Here is a 21,084-nt window from a genome sequence, read left to right as displayed (position 1 = left end):
TGAAGACTTTTTATTAACACAGTAATCAGGCTACTATACTACACACAAATATCAAGGTTACATCTAGCACTACCATATGAGGGGTACCACTAAAAGTGTGCTTTCCATAGAACACTGCAATGGTATTTAAGAGTTTTTTTGCAGCAAACCTTTGGTACCACCTGCAAAGCATTCAGCCTCCTACATTACATACAGTCCCATTGAGATCTCCTCTCCTGATTTTCAAAATATTTCAACATTACCTTACTCAAATTTTCTAGTGTCGTTTATGAATAAATCCTTTGTGCAAGACTATGTCAGTCTCACAATGTGACTTGGCAGTCTCGTTAATCTGTTATCATACTTTAATAGGTCAATACCTTTAGTAAAACTGGCTTACCTGTACAGTACTGTATCGGTTGAACTTGTATTTAAAAAATTAAATTTGTTTTGAATCTTATTCTATTTAGATTATTTTATGATCTTCTATAAACACTATACAGTACTACAATCCACTCCATACTGTAATTTATAATTCTCTCACATTCACATAGAAAGGTTCCTTCACAAAAAAAGCAAAAAGTCATTTATTTTTTTTATAACAATTTCAATATTTGTTTAATATAACCCAATCATCTACATAAGCGTAAGCTTTTAAGCCATTCTGAGACAGGTTATTTTACATTAATAAAATGACTCTGGCAAGAAAACTTGTAAGACCAGGTAATTAAAGCAGATCACAGAATCACAAATCTTAACTATCACAAGGATGGTGACTCAAGTGGGGCACATTCATTCAATCTAAATACCAGTGATAAGAGACAGGTGACAGCTACCATTTGCAATGGCAATGACTACTCTTAATTAACAACACCAGAGTTGGAGGATACTGTATATGGAATGATTTTTCAAGGCTATAAACATGAGTATGTTAACATTTTTCCTATGCTCTTATGTTACTATAAACATTACTTGTCATAAGTTAAGTATACCTTAGTTTAACCAGACCACTGAGCTGATTAACAGCTCTCCTAGGGCTGGCCCAAAGGATTAGACTTATTTTACGTGGCTGTGGAATCCGAACCACATTATACCGAGAAATGAATTTCTAACACAAGAAATAAATTCCTCTAATTCTTCATTGGCTGGCCCGAGAAATTACTTGTCATAACTTTAAGCTTAAGAATGTTTGGTCCCCTGGGTCTTGTAATTCACCAGGAATGCTTTAAACAGTCACTTCCATAGGAAAGTTGACTCATTTAAGTATGGTAAATCAATGAACTGTATGTCATTTTCATTTCAAACTATAGCCCTTACACAATGTCTAGTTATCTTTAGGGGTGAGGAATCATCAAAATTCAACTACCCCTGAGTTAAGCACAAGATAACAAATCTACAGAAATTAGCAGTTGAAAAGGTGCACATTCTTCCTAAATTTTTTTTAGTTGCTTACCAAACCTCATATATGATCAAAACGAATAGGAAAAATTAGCATATTAAAAGTGGCTAGCTGGCAAAAAAAAAATCAGGGCTCATTTTCAATGAGCCTAACGGTGACGCATTTGAGGTACAGAAAGGCAAATGAAACTTCAGCATGGGACCACCAATCATGCTCAAATCAAACCGTTTGTTTATTAGGTATAAAAAAGCATACCTCATCCTCAACAGACAGCTGTACACCTTAGATAAGAAATGATTGCTACAGTATGATGACAACCTCTCTCTTAACCAGACAGTAAGATTTATAGCTATTGTTCCTGAATTTCCCCCCCACCCTTCCCCAGGGTGAAAGGATCAAGGACAATCTAAAACCATTTTCATAATATTCTTCATGGTTAGTAAATCCCATTATGGGTTTGTATCAAGAACAATAGTCTCGGTGTTTTCATACATGGAATTTCATAATTTAAGCCTCTCTAATCCTTTAAGTATACCAGTGAAATCATATTGCAAGGCTTCTCTACCCTAAGAAGAATTAAGTAAACCAAAGGGCTTTAATGATAGACAAAATTCTTGATACATGCAGGTCTAGAAAACTGGATCCAAGGATATTGCCTGTGAAGCTTTATATTGGAATACTGTATATGGGAAGTTAAGTCTAAGAGAACAGCCAGCAAAGTCTGTAATCTTTCCACTAACGATTTAACTCTGCACAATTTCCCCTTCTTCTTCTTTTCAAATTAATCCCTAGTTGGAGCCCCTGTTTTTAATAAGCCTTCTTCAGCTGTTTCTATCTTGAACGGCTCATTTCCATCAAAGGTAATTATTGGTCTCTATCCACCTGCTAACTGGCAGTGTGCTTAACTTTTGCACAAAGCTAAAACATCTCTTTCAAATGCTACTATTTTTGTTTTCTTAATGTCATGGCTTAACATCAGCGACTAGGAAGTTTGGTACACAATGTACAAGAGTATTATGAAAACTTAATTCCTGAATATTTCTAAAAACATCTATGATAAATAATCACAATTCCACTGGTGCTGGGGTTCCAGGAGACATCCCAGTAAAAAATTATGACTACCTTTCAAGATGTCACAAAATGATTTTAAAAATATTTCTACCACCTGAATGCCTAAGCACAGTGTCTAGTTATCTGCAAAGAGACATCCACGATCAAATTGCAGCAAGGCACTATATACTGTACAGTACAACCCCTTTAACCCATTAGAGCTGAAATAAGGGTACAGTACAGTATATGCTAACTGGTAATTTTTCAGGCTGTTTGGAAACATACTGATACCCATGCAATATGTTAACTATCACCTGCCTCTTATCAACATATATCCATAAAAATAACAGAACTGTACATATAACACAAAAAGTTGATTTAAATATTATAAATTTGCTCCTGCTCTGAGTAGGCAATGTAGGATTATGAAAATATGTTTAGTAAATAAACATCTCACATGTTCATACTTCTCAAAAATTCTTACCCTTTAAATGGGATCTATATACTGTATACTGTAAATGCATTTACATAATGCATTCAGATTCTGGGAAAAACTTGTCCCTTTACTCATCAAATAATGATTTATTTTGCACTTGAACCATCTACCTATGAATTTTTCACTGAAATTAGTATTAAATGATAGCTTCTCTTATTGATGGCCACGAAGACATTTAAATCTAGAGTAATAATAATCAGCTTATTCACTGCCTGATTTTGACTTCTTTGCTGTACAATTTCAATAGTTTAGTTTATAATGTACATATCACAAGACAATGGTTTCTTTTACCTCACCAAAGTTACAAACTTCCATGCAATCTAAGTCTTCATTATGCAGTGTTCTTTCACATTCTGTGCTTTTCTTGGTTTGCCAGTATATCACAATTACCAATATGAGGAACTAGAGACTACAGACCTTTCCCATGATGAGCAATCCATGACCCCTCTACCAAAAATTAAATATTTTGAAGACACTATATTTTTCCTTGGTATACAAACCCTACTATTTGTTAAGAAGTATCTTTTGCTGACAACCAGTGTAGTTATTGAATCTTGGTAATAGGGTAGTAAACTATCAACAGGTCGTGGAGGGGTAGGGGGAACACTTATTCACCTGAATGTAAACTTCAGATGACCTTCAGCTACATGAACAAATGCAAGATGACTAGAGAAGGGAATACTGGTAAGTATACATAATTGGATTCATACAGCAACAAAAACAAATTATTTTCAAAATTCGTGCCTTCTTGTTCCATGTACACAAATCCTCATAATTGTTTAGAAGTGATGCATATATAACACCTAAGAAAACAAATTGTCTTTAAAATTCACTTGTCCCTACAGATATAAAAATTGATAATTATTAAGGAGACTCACTCCTTATATGAGACATTTTGTTGCAAGAACTGATTAATACTGTTCCAAAGTCTGAAGAATGTGAAGTTGCCAACCTCTACTATGTTCTGAACAGTATACTAAGAGCAAAAGAAAGGGACAATCTGAACACACATCTGAAATTGCTAGATTCATGGTCATGTGCATGGGCACAGGAAGCTGACTCATGAAACCTTCTATGGCCTGGCATCTGATGTAAGAGGCTAATAGGGCCCTGTGCCAGCATTTAGTTCACAATGTCAAATCATACTCTAAGAAAAGTAAAGGGGAGTCCTGTTTTTCTAGTATAAAGGACAGGAAATAAAAAATGGTACGCAGTAACATCAGTACAGTATCCACAGATGAATGATAGCACTCTATGTGGCCGAAGCCCCCTTGACCAAGAGGGGATGGAAAGAACACATCATCAGACCTGTCTTAAAACAGGTCCTCACTTCTGTAACTTGTCTGTGTATGCAATATCTGCAGGAACATGGGTTGGGCTATCCATAATTAGGAAGACTGCAAAAGGAGGGAAAGAGACCTAGGCATCCAATGTACTTCTTTGATAATCTAAGCATCATGAACCATAGGTGAGATGTAAAAGTGTCTGAAAGACAATGGGAAATGCTGTACAACAGAGGGAGAACAAGAAGTGTTTGTAAGTTGAGATTTCTCCTCAAAAGGAGGAGGAAAAGTTTGATGAAAAGGGGTACTTGCTATGGAAGGATTATGCTTAGGGAATGAACTCCATTCTACTCCATCCTCAGCACCATTTTCATTCATCTTCCTCCACATTGCAACCACCTTCCCCTTGGCTTCCTGAATCGAAGTTTGAAAGGCAAAGAATCGGATGGCAAGCAGCAAGCCCCTGGGGTAAAGGAGACCTTGACTTCTGACAAAGGGATATAAATCTTACTTTGGTTAACTAAGAACAGAAGTATCCACTGACAGACACCATACTCTCTAAATGAAAGTAGAAGTCTGAGACCAACTTGGCCCAAAAGGATGATGAACTTATCAAATTACAATAAAACTTGGAGAGGCAGATGAAAACACAGAGGTCTGTGCAAGGAGAGAAAGATAGGGGAAAACCAAATTGCTGAATGCTTAAATCTGCCTAGAGGAGTCTTGTCTCCTCAGAGGATCCAACTACTAGCTTCTCAAAAAGAGAAATTTCTGAAAAATTAGACGGTAAGAAAATCAAACAAAAGCTGAAGAAACAATGTAACAGACAAATCATAGACAAATTAGGTTCCTATGACACTATTAGGAATCCTGAAGTCTCATGTGTCTAAACCAGGAATCACTATGACCCCAAAAAAAAGGGAACAAAATTAAGAAGTTCCTCTGTACAAGAGGAGTGGTACATAAAAAAATTAAGGAAAGCTCAGATTCCAATAGCACAATCATCTCTCACAGACAGGATTTACACTGGATTCCTACACAGAGGCATGAAAAAGAAGAATGCCTGTTTTAAGTCTTCTTAGTGTAAAATGAACAGGTAGCAAGCCATCTCCTTTCTCTAGTTTAGTTGTAACCAGGAAACAGTGGAGGGGAGAGGCTACATAAATGAATGTGCCACAAACACTTTTTTCTTGATCATTTGTTTTCACTCAATCACTTCTGGGAATCTTCCCAGCCTTGGGTTACCTAAAGTACAAGTAGCCTTGCTTGGAGAACAGATCCAAGAGTGGGTTAGAGACCATTGTGAGTCACAACAGTAATGAGCAAGAAAGAAAAGCTGGCTAAAATCAAAATTTCATAATGTGTGCCTTTCATTAAGAGAACATGCAACCTCCCTGCAGGTAACTTATCAGCAAATGAACAGGTACCAAGCAGGGAAGGGACCAGGTAACTAAGTACAGCACCTTTGCTGCCAAAAACAGTCATCAAAATGGACCTGATGCCCTAGACTGGTGACAAGCTTACAAGCATGATAAATACACAGATCAGGTGGAGCACTAGCCATAATACAGTATGGGAAATGTTCATATATGAAAATGGTACTGGCTGGACCAAACAATAGTTTTAGCTGCAGAAAGAGCTGTGGCAGGCACTGGGGTATGGAGTACTGAGTATGGATTGCATCAGGCACTCATTTTGTCTGAAAATGGCTCCAGAAGCATCCAGAACATTATACAGGAATGACCAGGATTGGGCACAGGCTGCACCAGGTACAAACTGTCCCTTGATGGAGCTCCAGTCAAACCAGACATGGGCATTGTTTGCATCCACAACATTATTTGCTGAATCAGACAATGAGCATTAGCCAGGTTGGAGATTGGAACAGGCTCTCGACAGATAATGGGGATGGGCAGCATCAGGTACTGGATGAGCTGGTCACAAACTCCAAACCACAATAAAAACTTCTGCTGCTAAGATATCTAAGCTGCAAGCTAATTGGTCCTTTATCAGCAGACTCCTGCTTAATAGACAAGTATCAAGAATTATACAAATCAAGGAGACAGGCAGAGCATGAACACTGAAGGTGTCTGAACATACTACACGTAAAGATCTCACTCTTAGTGGTACATACCATGACAGACATGAGCAGTGCGCAGATGTCACAGATAGACATCTATTCTTATAAATGGTACACCACAAACGCCATTGGATTACATCCTTGCAGTCTAGGACATTTGAGGACTATGCATATTTGTGACAAATAAACACTCAGTGAAGTGCATGCTCAAGAAGGCCTCCCTTCCCCAGCATGATCTGCTGCCACAGTTCCAGCCACCAATTGGTACTATGCATGGATACAAATTCTGTGATACAATATCATGAAAGTGAAATCTGTTACATATACCAGTGGTTCTGGGACATAACCTGTCTTTGGACACATGTACTATGAGCACAGAGAACATGCACATGCACATAACAGATAGTACCCAGGCATACACAGCATGAGCACAAACAGTGAATGGCATACCGGATACCGCAGAGGACAGAAACCTGTCCAGAGGAAGGTACTGATCACAACCCTGTGAGCCAGCACACAGGAGAAGCAACTAAAGCTATGGTAAGAATATGAACCAGGTTGGGATACAGCCCAAGGCCATTATCCAATATGATTCCGGAGAATCTAAAGGAGTCTCGGCACTCGACCTGTCCCTCCAGTACCAAACGGATGATACCCGTTATCTTTCCATAAGAAGTCTAATAGGATGGACAGGTATGAGCAACTGTGAATAAGCTGACCATTTTCCCCAAAGCTTGGTCTCGAAGGAAAACAAGACTGGTGTTTCTACTTTAGGAAGATCATTCCAGAGAAATCCTGAAGGATCACCCAGAAGAGAGACTTCTATAGGATGGATAAAAAGAACGAACTCACAGAGAAAACAGAGAAAGATGGGAACCATGTTGTTTCCTTTTCCCACTTGGCTGGCTCTTATTCAACCCTCAGCTGCAACAGTGAAGGTCTGTAGGGAAATAGCCAAAGCATGGATCTAAGAGAAGGGGCTCTTGGAAAAAGCTAAAAGATCTCTGGGAGAACGATTCATAGTTCGTCGTAAGACTGACTTGATAAAAATGACAGCAACCACCAAGAAGCCACACAAAGGAATCATGTAGTTGTTGCAGGAACATGGACAAGCAAGATGGAGGAGATCAATATGTACGGCCATTCCAGTGCTGTAAAAAAGAATGCAGAGACTTTCCTTATCTCAAGACATGTCCCAAGCACCAGTATGGTAGAGTAGGAAGTATCAGTGATGGTTCTTTAGAAGTTGATGGCCACATGGTTGGTCGTAATCATCTGCGACTAGCTTTACCCATTGCTTAAGTCACAGAGTAGGAATCAAAGGCTAGCATCTCTTTTATAGGAGAAAGAAACTGTGAAACTGGGTATATTATTGCTAGTATCAGGTTTAATACTGTTCAATTTGCTAGGAGTTTGATCTTGGCTACAGCTAAAATGTGGAATAGTTTGTCTGGTGCAGTTGTGGGACTTTGATCTCAAAATATTTAAGCATTGGTTTTATTTTCTATTCCCTCATATTTGTTTATTTATCACTTTTTCCTGTAACTTGTCTTTCTCTGCAGGATGGTTTCCCTTCGGAGCCCTCTTGGGTTTTATTGCCTGTTGACCCTGTCCATAAGGGTTTCCAGTTGAATTTTTAAAGAAAGAAAGAAATCCCAAAGGAAAACCCTGAGGAGAAGACTCCCAACAAGCCCCCATTCATCAGTCGTCTGTAGAATGAGAAGGAAAGAGACAGCATGAAGGACTGAGCCTGTAACTTTAAGTGATCAACTGGAGTTCACATGAACAATCCATCCTTGTAAGGAAGATTGTATGGAAATCTCTCATTATAATGGAAAATGTTTCCCCAGTATATAAACCTAATACTTCTCATAAAGACAAAATTTAGTATCTGGTATGAACCATTAATAAAAGAAGAAAGCAGGTAATCAAATCAAGAAACTTAAATTGTAAGAAGCAAGCAGGTTATCCAAGCAAGAAACTTAAACTGTAAGAAGAAAGCAGGTTATCAAAGTAAGAAGAATGCTGTACAAAGTACATATTTGTTGTTCTAGTAACCCTGACCCACTGAGCTACCACTTTTCATAACAGAAAATCATGTTATGATATGCTTCACAACCATGGCGATTTTCACAACAACAGTAGTGGAGATGTATTGATTCAATGATGACTGAAAGAGAAGAGGGGCTGACTTTCAAGTGAACAGGCAGTTCCCCCGCTCTCACCTACTTCCTGATATTTAGCAACATTGTTATCAAGTTTCAGTAACTGAACCAACCATTGCCTCCAAAAGATACTCCTACATAAATACAAGGCTTTGTGTTCTCTCCCAAATCTAATCACTTACTGGCAGTAAAATGGCCCACCATAAGTAAACTTGTCACATAAGTCAAGACATAAGTTTTTGTGTAATACTGTACTGCTAAGCAACATAAAAACAAAAAAAAAAATAGCCTACTCGTTGGAAGTAATTAAGTTGAGACTTTTTTTTACACAAAACTCGTCCACATTCGGTGTACACAAACAGGTTATCTGACTTCTGTGCTATAAGAATTTCCATGAATCTTATTCAAATGTTTTTCAACAGCTTGTCTCTTCCAAAAGGTTTCTCCACATAAAGTGCAAGGGAATGGCTTTTTGCCCGTGTGTGTTCTCATATGAGAATTCATATTACTTTTCTGAGCAAAAGATCTCCCACAAATGGCACACGTGTAAGGCCTTTCTCCGGTGTGGGTTTTCATGTGATCCTTCAGTGTATGTTGCAGAGCAAATTTCCTTCCACATTCACTACACGTAAAGGGCTTCTCCCCCGTATGAATTCTCATGTGCCGTATGAGGCGACGATCCTCGGGAAATTCTCTCCCACAAACGTTGCAAGTGAACAGCGTATCTCTCGAGTGAATTCTCTTGTGGTGTATGTAAAGACGTTTACGAGCAAAAGTGCTGCCACAATGACAGCAAGTATATGGTTTCTCTCCTGTGTGGCTTCTCATGTGTTCCATGAGAGACTCCTTTTGAGAAAATGCTCTTCCACACACACTGCATACAAAGGGCTTCGCTCTTGTATGAACTTTCATATGCTCTGTGAGCCTGCATTTATAAAAGAAATATTTTCCACATACATCACAGGCAAATCTTTCTTCTTCCTTGTGAGCACTTTTAAGATACTTTTTTCGACGAAACTGTTTGGCGAGTCTTTCTGCGGAAACAATCTGCCCATCTACATCTCTTTCCCCATTGACTTTACATCTAGATTCTTCTCCACAGTTTAGAGGATCTTCTTCATTCTCTAATAGATCAACATCACTGGAGCATGTTTCATCATTTTCGCTGGACTCTGATGGTCCTGGTTCTACCTTTACTGTCATTGGTGGGTCTAGAGGCAGAGAGCTATCACTTATTTGATCATTATGACATCCATCCCAGTCTTTTTCAAGTTTAATCTGAGAGAATGATACCTCTTCAACTTCACTTTTCACAGGAAGTTTAGAAGACAATTCAGACTCCATTTTAGTGCTTTTGTCCATAGATAATTCAACATTCTATGAAATTTTCAGGTTAAAGAAGTTACAACACTAACCACTGAACTTCATATCCAATTCAGTACCATGGAACTTGGCAAAGACCTCTCATTCAAATAACATAAATGGCCTTTCTTTAATCATTTAATTCTTCGTTGAAGGAACAGGCTGGCTTCAACCTCTTTTACCACTTTAAAATGAATCCATCTTTACCATTTTTTGCATTTTTTCCTACTACGTACCATTCTTCAAATAAATACAATGTATAATACTATTTACATTTACCATTATGTAAATCATTCATTTAAACTTACAATGCTTATGAAATGTGCAGTACTTACATCTACTATTAGGAAAATGATTTACTTCAAAACTTAACATGAATATGAACAAGAAATAAACACACTATAACATTAATGTTAAAACTTGAAACAGCGGAAAAACATAACACTATAACAAAACACATTAGAAAGATGATTAAAAATCACCCACTTGCTACACTCATACAGACAGAGTTATTAAAACACATAAACCCAAATTATTTTTCTCATTACAAATGCAAACTTTGCATTCCTCACATATAAAATATAAAAACGTTTCGATTGTATATATCAGTTCCAGATACAAGCTACAAAAAAAAAAAAAAATACAGTATACCTACATCACTTAATGACTTTAGATATATTCTACAGTAGTTCATAATAACTCATTTTTCTTGTTTGTTGTATGGCAGCATATTCTCAGGAAACTTATATTTTCTTCCTCTAGGCATATCTAACACAGATTTACTGTATTTCCAAGTTGAAGACACAGGGATGAGTCTTCAACAATCTCCGTATCCTTAAAATGAGGAATAGGATGATCATTCCTCATGGCTGGAATGCTCTGAAATCAGATAATATTTAACACAATTATAAAGCAAACTCACCCTTAAGACACATAAACAAGCTACAAAGTAAAAAGTACAGACATGTAAAAATGATTTATGTTTCACAGATACAAACAATTCATGCTTTACTTTAAAACGCCCAAGTGGTTAAATCATTTCCAGAATTCCAAAATTCCCTGTCAGAGGTCATTCAAGTGACAACTGCTTAACTTGAGTGGTTGTAGAGCGACAAGATACCTACTGCGAACAAATATGTTCTTCAACTCCCTCTGCACAAGGAGCATCAAGGGGTTCCTTATAACAACTGATGCAGATAGTAAATGGATCTCCTCATGTACAGCACTGATTAATTTCTGTATGAAGGCTGTTATAGCATAAAAATTTTGTTTTTACATAAAGTACAAGAACTTCTTCACAATTATATCATTACCTAGGATGGAGATAACTACAGAACAATTGCCTGAAGTTCTCTGATGAATGCCAAATTATGTATACTAAGGCTCCTGAGCTTAGCTATGGGTTCTCATGGTGAATATTTAAAGAATAATGAATGACAGATATACACTCATTTACCACATCCATCTTGTCCCATTTGAGATCTGAACAGAGGTCTAACGCAATGCTACAGAAACCTGAAGGGGATAATCATTTCATGGATATACAAGAAAACAGACATAGCCTTGAAAGTCGCCAAATGCAGCCTTAACTAAAGAAAACTGGCTCTATGGGGGCTCAAGTGTCCATTAATGGAATGTAACAAAATCTTTCTGCTTAGAATGGAAAAGGCTTCTGCTTACAATAAACATCACTCATATAAGACAGTAAACTGTACAATATTAGTATTTTTAAGTACAGTACTGTGTAAAGCAGTTTTCATGTATGCTACTGTATACAGTACAAATTCAAAATATATGGGGCTAATTTAGACTGATAACCAACATAACAGAAGGTAATGAAAATAGAGTATGTGAATAATTTACAAATAAAACATTTAAAAGTCATCCTAAAAGATTCTACTAAATGACAGCTTCACAGTAATCTTAGTTTCATGCATCAAAACCAAACCCTGTTCTTACAGGCCTATACCTGAAGGGTTCTACTGCATGAGAAATGGCGATGTGTGAACACCATCACAGAAACTGATCTAGCCAGAACCACTTGGTACTGCTGTGTATGGGAGAAACTCAAGTCTTTTACTTCCCAAACCTTAGACATAAAAAAATCTGAATATGTTTTGGGGGTGTGGTCTGAGGGATGTAAATCACTCCTTACCACAGTAATGAGCTATGGTGCTATGTGCTGAAATTAACCCAGTAGAGGGATCATAATAAGACACTGTCCCAGGTAAAATTCAAAAGAATATGTTAGGATATATTAGCCAGGAAACAAAATCCAAGGCAAGGTTAGGTGGGTCTTGGGGAGACATATTAAATGTATAATAGATTGCGTGAATTTTGATTGGCATTTTGCTGTCTTGTTAAATTTACTTCTTTTATACCAATGAAATCTTGCAGGTGAGTCAAACATTTCTTTGCCCTAATCTCCTGTGTTTTGGGTATTTTACCATGGTTGTTAACACATGTAATGAACCAGCCATGGTTCCGCAGGTTCCAAAAATCAAAACAAAGGAATGAGACTGGACTGACTGGCAGCAGTTGTGACAAATCACGGAAGAAAGACAGTAACAAAACCACTGAAGCACCTTAAAACTAATTTATTATAAGTTATATACATTATGTACAAATGAGTCGAGGTTTGGCACTACACAAACCACATAAACATTACTTACGATCAATTAATTAATAAACAGAGTCAGTCACTAAACAAACCACATAAACATTACTTATGATCAATTAATTAATAAACGGAGTCAGTCAAAAGAATAAAAAACAAATGTAGCTAAAACTGAGTTACTTTACGAAAACCATCAATAACAATGAACAAACACAGTAATCATTACATTACCTCAAGTCAACACTTTATTGTTGACAACAAACACTTTAGCTACATCACAAATAACCAAACAGTTACATCAGAAATAAAAAAAACAGGCAGCATAAACAACAATATGAAAGCACAGCATACAACATAATTAACAATAATCAAGCAGCATAAATAACATACCAAAGCGGTAAAACAAATAAAGCAGCATAAATAATAATAATCAACACGCAGCATAAAATAAAATACACTAACTCAGGGCAGCACGAAAAAAAAAAAAAACTATCTCCGTAGAGATGTCGAGACAGACCCAGCTTGAAGAGGATGAAAATACTCAAACGAACTCCGTGAAATCATCAAAGCAACCAGTGACTGCAAACAGGAACACATCCAACATACAGATGATCATGGCAGGAACTTCGAGACAGCAAATCTGCTGTCAAACAGGAATCAATCCCACAGATGACTACGCTTTAGTCATCTAACCATCCTCTGCTACCACAGCCGACAGGTAAAATGATACCTGCTGCAAAACTAAGGAGTCCTTTCTACTATGCTGCTGAGAACCTGACTCGCTGCCATACCAAACCCAACTGCCGCTGTCAACACGAAGGTGACAGACGCCAACTTCATACACACTAAAAAAACAAACACCACCGGGTAAGGAGACAACACCCACAACAAGGGAACAATCTGTGAACGATTGTTCTAAAATAAAAACAACCACTAAACATTACAACACAAACCACTCCTTTTCATTTTATAGCATACAATTTCCCCAGTTTTCCGATGTGGTTCCCCTTAAACTGTATGGGAAGGCAACAAAAACAAGTGGTGTACACCAAGACTGATGGTAAATACTAGAAACAAATGAAACAATTTGACAAAAATTGCCATGGATGAACCTAGCATAACATAACCTTTCCTGAAACACTCCCAACCTACCTAACCTTCTCTATGACAAACTGATTTTTCACCAAGAACTTGAAGCATACATTTTTTATAATTTTTTACCTTGAAGTTTGTGTGTTATGACAATTATTTGCATGAAAAATGATATTTTATGATAAAATAAAGTTTTGTACATACTTATTGCAGATATATACTTAGCTATAGTCTCCGGCGTTCCCGACAGAAATTCAAATTTCACACTGGCACACGCGACAGGTAGGTCAGGTGATCTACCATTCCCGCCGCTGGGTGGCGGGAATAGGAACCATTCCCGTTTTCTAATCAGATTTTCTCTTCCACCTGTCTCCTGAGGGGAGGCTGGGAGGGCCATAAATCGTATATATCTGCCGGGTAAGTATGTACAAAACTTTATTTTATCATAAAAATATCATTTTTGTACATGCAACTTACCCGTCAGATATATACTTAGCTGATTGGCACCCTTGGAGGAGGGCAAGAGACAGCTAATAACTAAAAAACGGGAAGACAACATATGTTGTAGGATATACAAAAACCATGGTTCTTACCTGATTGGGCAGAAGACTTCATGGATACTGTCTATGAGTCTGCTTGCCTCAAGAGCTTCAGCGAGGAAGTGACCTATGACTGACAGCCCTTCTGGATCGTGTCAATGGGGGAAGACCCACTTACATGACAGAGCCTGTTATGGATCGTGTCAATGGGGATTAACCCACTTACATGACAGAGCCCTCTACCTGAATCATATCAATGGGGGCTATCCCTCTTACATGACAGAGCTAGGTATAAACAAAAACCTACAAGGAGCTAAGCAACCAATCCCGACCACCTGACCAAGCCTAACCTTGTTAGTGATACGAGATGAAAGGGAGGCTTACCTAACACTCTCTTCCAACCGACCATAAAAAACACACACCACGCATTAAAAGAACAACCAACAAAGCTAGACTAAAAAGGATTAGATTCCGCTCCTTGACCCAGCACCGAATCCGTGGATACGTAGGCTCCGAGAGAGAGGCATTTCTCATAAGTCACACATACATCTCTCAAATAATGAGAAGCGAACACCGAATTACATCTCCAGTAGGTGGAGTCCACAATAGACTGGAGAGACCAAGACTTGTGAAAGGCCAGAGAAGTAGCTATGGCTCTCACTTCATGTGCGTTCACTCTCAGGAGCTTGAAGTGCTCGTCCTTGCAAGAAAGATGCGCCTCTTTGATGACATCTCTGATAAAGAAAGCCTGGGCGTTCTTAGAAATAGTTCTTGTAGGATCCTTTACTGAGCACCAAAGACTTTCCGTGTTGCCTCCGAGCTCTTTCTTTCTATCTAGATAGAATTTAAGGCTTCTCACTGGACAGAGAGTGCTCTCTAACTCTTGTCCTGTTATAGTTGAAAGTCCTTTGACTTCAAAACTCCTAGGCCATGGCTTGGAAGGGTTCTCATTCTTCGCTAGGAAGATAGGATTAAAGGAGCAGATCGCAGAGTCCTTTTTAAAACCAACTGTACCTTCCAAGGCCTGCAGTTCGCTTAATCTCTTCGCCGTAGCAAGAGCAAAAAGGAACAAAGATTTCTAGTCAGATCTCTGAACGAAGCTGAACGAGGAGGCTCAAATTTTTTGGACATCAGGAATTTCAGAACCACGTCAAATTCCAGCTGGGAGGTCTAGGGACTTGTTTTTAGACGTCTCGAACGATCTAATAAGGTCATGAAGGTCCTTATTTTCAGAGATGTTCAGATCTCTATGTCGAAAGACAGAAGAAAGCATACTTCTGCATCCCTTAATGGTGGAGACTGCCAGATTACATTGTTCCTTAAGTAAATAAGGAAATCTGCAATGTCCGTTATAGAGGTACTGGAAGAGGACACTTTCTGGGCTCTGCACCATCTTCTAAAAACCTCCCACTTCGACTGGTAGAGGCGCAAGGTAGAAGATCTTCTGGCTCTGGTGATAGCCTTTGCAGCCTTGCGCGAAAAACCCTTCGCTCTAACCCATCCTTCGATAGTCTGAAGGCAGTCAGGATCCAAACCAAAATCAAAAACAATCCACAAAAGCGTATGCCAAGCCAAAGATCAAATACGTCACCAAAGGTCAGTCCAAAATAAATCCTTAGCGAGCGAAAAATGAAAATCCAAGCAGGAGGAACCAACAACAGATGTTGCCGGAACCAGCTACAGAGAAAATCTGATTAGAAAACAGGAATGGTTCCTATTCCGCCACCCAGCGGCGGGAATGGTAGATCACCTGACCTACCTGTCGCGTGTGCTTGAAATTTGAATTTCTGTCGGGGCGTCGGAGACTATAGCTAAGTATATATCTGACGGGTAAGTTGCATGTACAAAACCACCTGTTTTATATTTTACTTACAATTATGGGGGACCATAAAGGGGAACCAAGATTTTTGAGTGGGGGAAAAATGAAATAAGCACCAAGAACAGAGGTCATATGAACTCAGAACACAAGATAAGCAGAACACATATTCAGTATTTGCTTAACACCTGTGTTTATTAGATAAAGAAAAAATTCACAGTACTCTACCTATATTACAGAAATGGCACTTATGAGGTATGCATCCTAACCTATTCTCATCTTGGACACATCACCCAACATGACCTTGGGTCTTTCCAACCACTGGTTTATGGGCTGCTCTATAAGCAAGAGCCCATGCTGGTATTACACCAGCTTAATCATAAACAACATCAACCACTGGACTTCCATTAACCCTTCAAGAGAAAGGCAAATTCCATGTAACAAGGATACACCCACAACTAACCTTAACTAGAGTTTCATTTTTGGGAGGTTCAGGTTTTCATAATTAGAGCTCATCCACAGCTGAACTATAGTAATTTTATCAGACAATCTTAGTTATGTTACTACATTAATGACAAGCTTTCAGATACTCAGTAATCTAATTACAATTCTGGACAACTGTAAAAAATACCTCCTAATCAACTCTTTATCAAACTCTGTTATAATGTGACAAAAATTTTCAGACACAATTCTAAATTGTAGAAAAATTCTGACTTTGCTGGTTTGCATAGTAGCCTAGCTGATGCAAATAACAACAATTATTCACATCTACAAGTAACTGAGACAACAAAAGGCCAATCACTGGAAAACTTCCTGGTTTTAGGAAACTGGCATTACATTTAAAACTTTGTATTTTGTAGGTATACAAACCCAAGAATCTATTTATGAGTATGACAGCTGGTTTGGTAGTTGAAACTTGATAACATGGTACTGTAGTTAATTATTGGACGGTAGTTGAGGGGGTAAGGAAACTACCCACTCACTTGAACAACATCTCAACTTTTCCTTTGGCTACAGGAACAAATATGGGGTGGTTAGAGCTGGGATTTATACCTAATTAAGCACAGCACAGATACCTGTGTGAGTATACCTAACATTAATACTAATTACATTTTCTAAGAAACAATGATACTGTTCCTACTGGAATACAAATACTGTACAGTAGCTGTATTTATCTACGAGTCTCAATTCTTCTGTAAGAAGCTTTGTCTCAAGAAATGACTGGTATTGTTCCAAAAACTGAGGAACTTGTGGGACTGTAAGCCTCTATCACATCTCATATAGTAGGCTGTATGCTTACAGATTGAAATTCAATGGACAGTCTTTGACTCACCTGGAAAAGCCAGACTCTTAGTTATGCACATGATATGGGGAAAACTGAGTCCCATAATTTCCTGTACACCATGGCATTCAATGCAATGGGATGATAGGGCTTTGTGCCAGAGATAGTTTGCTCTGTTGAACCATGATCTATGAAGGTTAGGGGGAGTCTTGTCTTCAAGAAGGGGGAAAAGGTCAGCAGGATGAACAATGGTGATCTGCATCCTAGCCCTTATTAAAGAAAGGTTTGAAGGAACACACTGTCTAACCTAAGGCCTGGGACAGGTGCTCGGTTGAGGTCACCTGTAACCCACAGAGCAGCCTAAGCATGAGTTGGGCTGTCAACAGCTAGGAAGAATACAATGAGAGAGTATTTGTTTTGGCATGCAAAAAGTCTCTTCATTGATGTAAGCCAAACCATGAATCTTAGGCAAGATGCAAACTTGTACGAAAGAAGCTGGGGAGGCTAAGACAAAGATGAATAACCACACCACTGGGCCCTGAAATAGAAGTCCAGAGGCATATAGCCTATTTAGTATTCTCTTGCAGGAAGAGGGAGGAAGACTGTCAAGATTCTATCCTTAATAGCTGACACTAAAGTTCCGTGCCAAAAGGGCTAGGTGTAATTCAACTCAAAACGTGCTAAAAACAAGCAAAACTCAGATATATTTCCTTGTTAAAAAGACTGGAGAGTCTGCTCAAAGGGATGCCAAGCTCACCTTGTTGACTGGTGTGTAAAGGAGAATGCAGTAAAAGGTATGGTGACATGAATGAAGTGCCAGGGAAGTTCCATCAAGCATGAAGTTCTAATTGTTCTATTCCCAATTCTCTAGGAAGAAGAACAGAATGGAATCATCCTATAAATAAAAGTCTACCACACAGAGAAATTGATGTAGTTGTAGTCATGGGAAGGCTGAATGAAAGGGATCATAGCCTATTGCCCATTTCTGAAACTGAACTAATATAACAGACAGGAGGTAGAGTGGCCATCTCATGCAGAATCCAAAAATTTCAAGGTAACATATCTCATTTCTTCCTGAGGATAAATGGAAGAAAATTATCTTGAAGAAAAAGGTGGAGTCATGCAAACTATCACTGACTCTTGCAGAAGAAGGTATGACTTGACAGATGATGTTGTCATAATGGAGGCTTCGCCATATGAAACTACATAGAAAAATTCCTGGTTTACCTATAGAGGAAGAGAAAGCCAAAGCTTCCTTGTCACACAAGGAAACAAGATACCCATAACTACCTAAAGACTGCTGATTTCCTTGTGTCTTCTGGCAGCTGGCAGGGTTAAGTGTGTGAGCACTTCCTCCTTCTGGTTACATGGGAGTGAGACTGAGTTGCAAGGACAATGAGAGGTGATGATAGCAATGTAATTTTCCATCTGCCTCATGAGGATCTTAAAAGGTTTTCCTTCAGCAGTGAGAGCCAAGGCATTTGGCAATGGAGTTCCCAAGGCAGATCAGATTATGAGCCTTCCAAGACTCCATACTGTAAATGCTGCAATGAATCACCAACTAGTGATGACTTCACAAATCGACTACATGACAAAACAATAGACAAGAGAAAAGACAAGAAATATATAAAGCGAGATGACTAAAAGTACTTGACAAGATTACTGTTTTTTTATTCTCATAGAGACATGTTCAAGAGGGCCTGGAGGTAACAAGACCTGTGCAGCCAGGTAGGACCTATCAACTACATATTATTTCAAAGGTTAAGCAGAAGGCCAATGCTCTTATCAGGCAGGAACTGGTGTCTTGGGTTGGGTTAGGTTAGGTTAGGTTGGTATGCATTCCAGTGCGTATACTGTATACCACTACCATGGACTATATCTTTAGCAAATATTAAGCCAAGTCCAGAAAGGGTGAAGCCTTCTCCTTTCCAAGGACCTACTGCTCTAGGTTAGGTACCATTATGATACATTCCTGTAACTAACATTCCCTCATTTCATTTGCTTATTTTCCATTTTCTCATGCCTGTGAGGTCTCTCAAAAGTGTTAAGATGGTTGGGTAATTTTAAGATAAATTAACAATACCCAAAACACATGAACCACACATTTTTACAAAAATGTATTTTCTTTTATGCTTTTATGACCATTATTATTAATGCAAAACAACTCACTTTTTGTGTTTCTCTTACCTCTATATCTCTTAGCTTATGGGGGAAATAATTTTTCGAGACAGCAGAAACTACAACTGAATGAATTGTACTAATAACAACAGTCAAGAATGCATATGTCAAAAGACAGGCAATTAGAAAAATAAACAGTTCATTAAATATATTAAAAAAAGGCATAAGGATATGGCTATGGCATTATGGATATACGTTCAAATCTTACTTAGCCTTGGATGTAGTGTTTGACCAGGGTGGGGGCATCACACATAACCTGACCTAAAGCAACATAGAATATATTATAAAAATGCATCCTTGAATGTCATAGCTGCTGTCTTCCCAGGCCATTGAGGCACCTGGCCCTGTATCTCCCCAGACTACATTACAGGAGCGCCTACAGTTTAGTTGGCCAAGGCTGTCATGTGGGTTCCGACTAGGAAACTGGCGGATGAATACAAACAAGACAAACTTTTCCTATAGTGCCAGGTCCTGACCTAACCAGATGTAACCAACCTAACCTAACATAGGGCAGTGTGCCCTAACCTGGCTTGGGGGGGCTTTGCACCCCTGGACCACCCCAGAAAGCGTGGGGTCGCGAGCAGGCTCGGGTCACGGAGCTACTTACCTTGGCGGAGTGACTGTAGTCCGGGCGGAAAGTGTTGTGCGGCCTGGCCAACTAAATTGTAAACTACCCACATTATACAGTACATTGCTCATTTTAATTTTGTTACAATGGCCTCGTGTGGTAACGAAAATTTTGAATTACCTAGTGTTGTTCTTCGGATTTGTTAGGCTAACAAAATGGGAGGTCAAAACCAACTCATCATCGTTCTGAGAGTTTTCAGAAATCTTACTTACTGCAGATCAGACAGAAGGTGTAAATAGCTTGACATACTTACTACAATGACAACGATGGTTTTGTGAGCATTGGAAGTTATATGTTGGTCATTGAATACAATAGGTACTACCAAATCATACTTCACTAAAACCGTTGTCAAATATCAATGAGTCCATCAAGTGTTACGATTTGTTCAATCTCAGTCAATACGTCAGACACAAGAAATATTTAAGAGGCGAAGTTATGAATTTCTTGAAGAAAACAAGACTTGGAAAATGCAGTAAATTTCCATACTCTTATTACTAAATGGTAGATATGTATACTATAATTCACTTGCCATTCAGACTCCACGTTAACAAGTCATTTTCAATGGAAAATTAAGTAAGTTAACTTACCAAATTATCCCATGGGCAGTCGAACGTCTTTGGGTCTCATTGAGAGGTCTCTTTTAATAGATTTCACGGGTTTGATCTTCACAGTAAGGGGTGCCAGATTGCCGTAAGACTAATCATTTAACCCAAACGACATGACCTGGGTCTGTTGTAATTAAATTGCACATTGTTAAGCTGCGTTCTTCGTTCAGATACTCAAAATTTGTTATGGAGACTGGTTACAGCTGTCAAAACAATCTTGTGTCCAATAATACACCAATGTCGTTCAAAAGAGCAGATTTTATCTCTGTAACGGCTCCTCACAGGTTTGCGTGATACTTCGTTGAGCCTAGTTTTTATTTTATTTTTTCCTATAACTCATAATATTTGATTATTTCCACTAAGCAATATCACTGGCTATATCACTTTGATCTAGTTCACGTCTTTCTAGCATTCTACTCAAAATTATGGGAAATATATATTTTATATTTTCACAAAAGACAATCTGTATCCTGCCGCTATGGCTCCTTTTTGTACTGAACCGTAAGGTATTGAATC

The 21,084-nt window shown here is 38.4% G+C and overlaps 1 protein-coding gene across 1 annotated transcript; it reads right to left on the bottom strand.

Annotated features, from left to right (window-relative positions):
- Window positions 1-561: 561 nt before the first annotated feature.
- LOC136843871 (gastrula zinc finger protein XlCGF8.2DB-like) lies at window positions 562-20,800 on the bottom strand. The gene is made up of 2 exons (XM_067112728.1): window positions 20,551-20,800; window positions 562-10,690 (listed from the first exon to the last, which is right to left on the bottom strand). Exon 2 carries the CDS (start codon window positions 9,809-9,811, stop codon window positions 8,813-8,815), a length of 999 nt encoding a protein of 332 aa, XP_066968829.1. The 5' UTR covers window positions 9,812-10,690; window positions 20,551-20,800; the 3' UTR covers window positions 562-8,812.
- Window positions 20,801-21,084: the final 284 nt, after the last annotated feature.

Source organism: Macrobrachium rosenbergii, chromosome 12, assembly GCF_040412425.1.
Source record: "Macrobrachium rosenbergii isolate ZJJX-2024 chromosome 12, ASM4041242v1, whole genome shotgun sequence".
Classification (NCBI taxonomy): domain Eukaryota; kingdom Metazoa; phylum Arthropoda; class Malacostraca; order Decapoda; family Palaemonidae; genus Macrobrachium; species Macrobrachium rosenbergii.
This window is presented reverse-complemented; position numbering and strand designations above follow the sequence as displayed.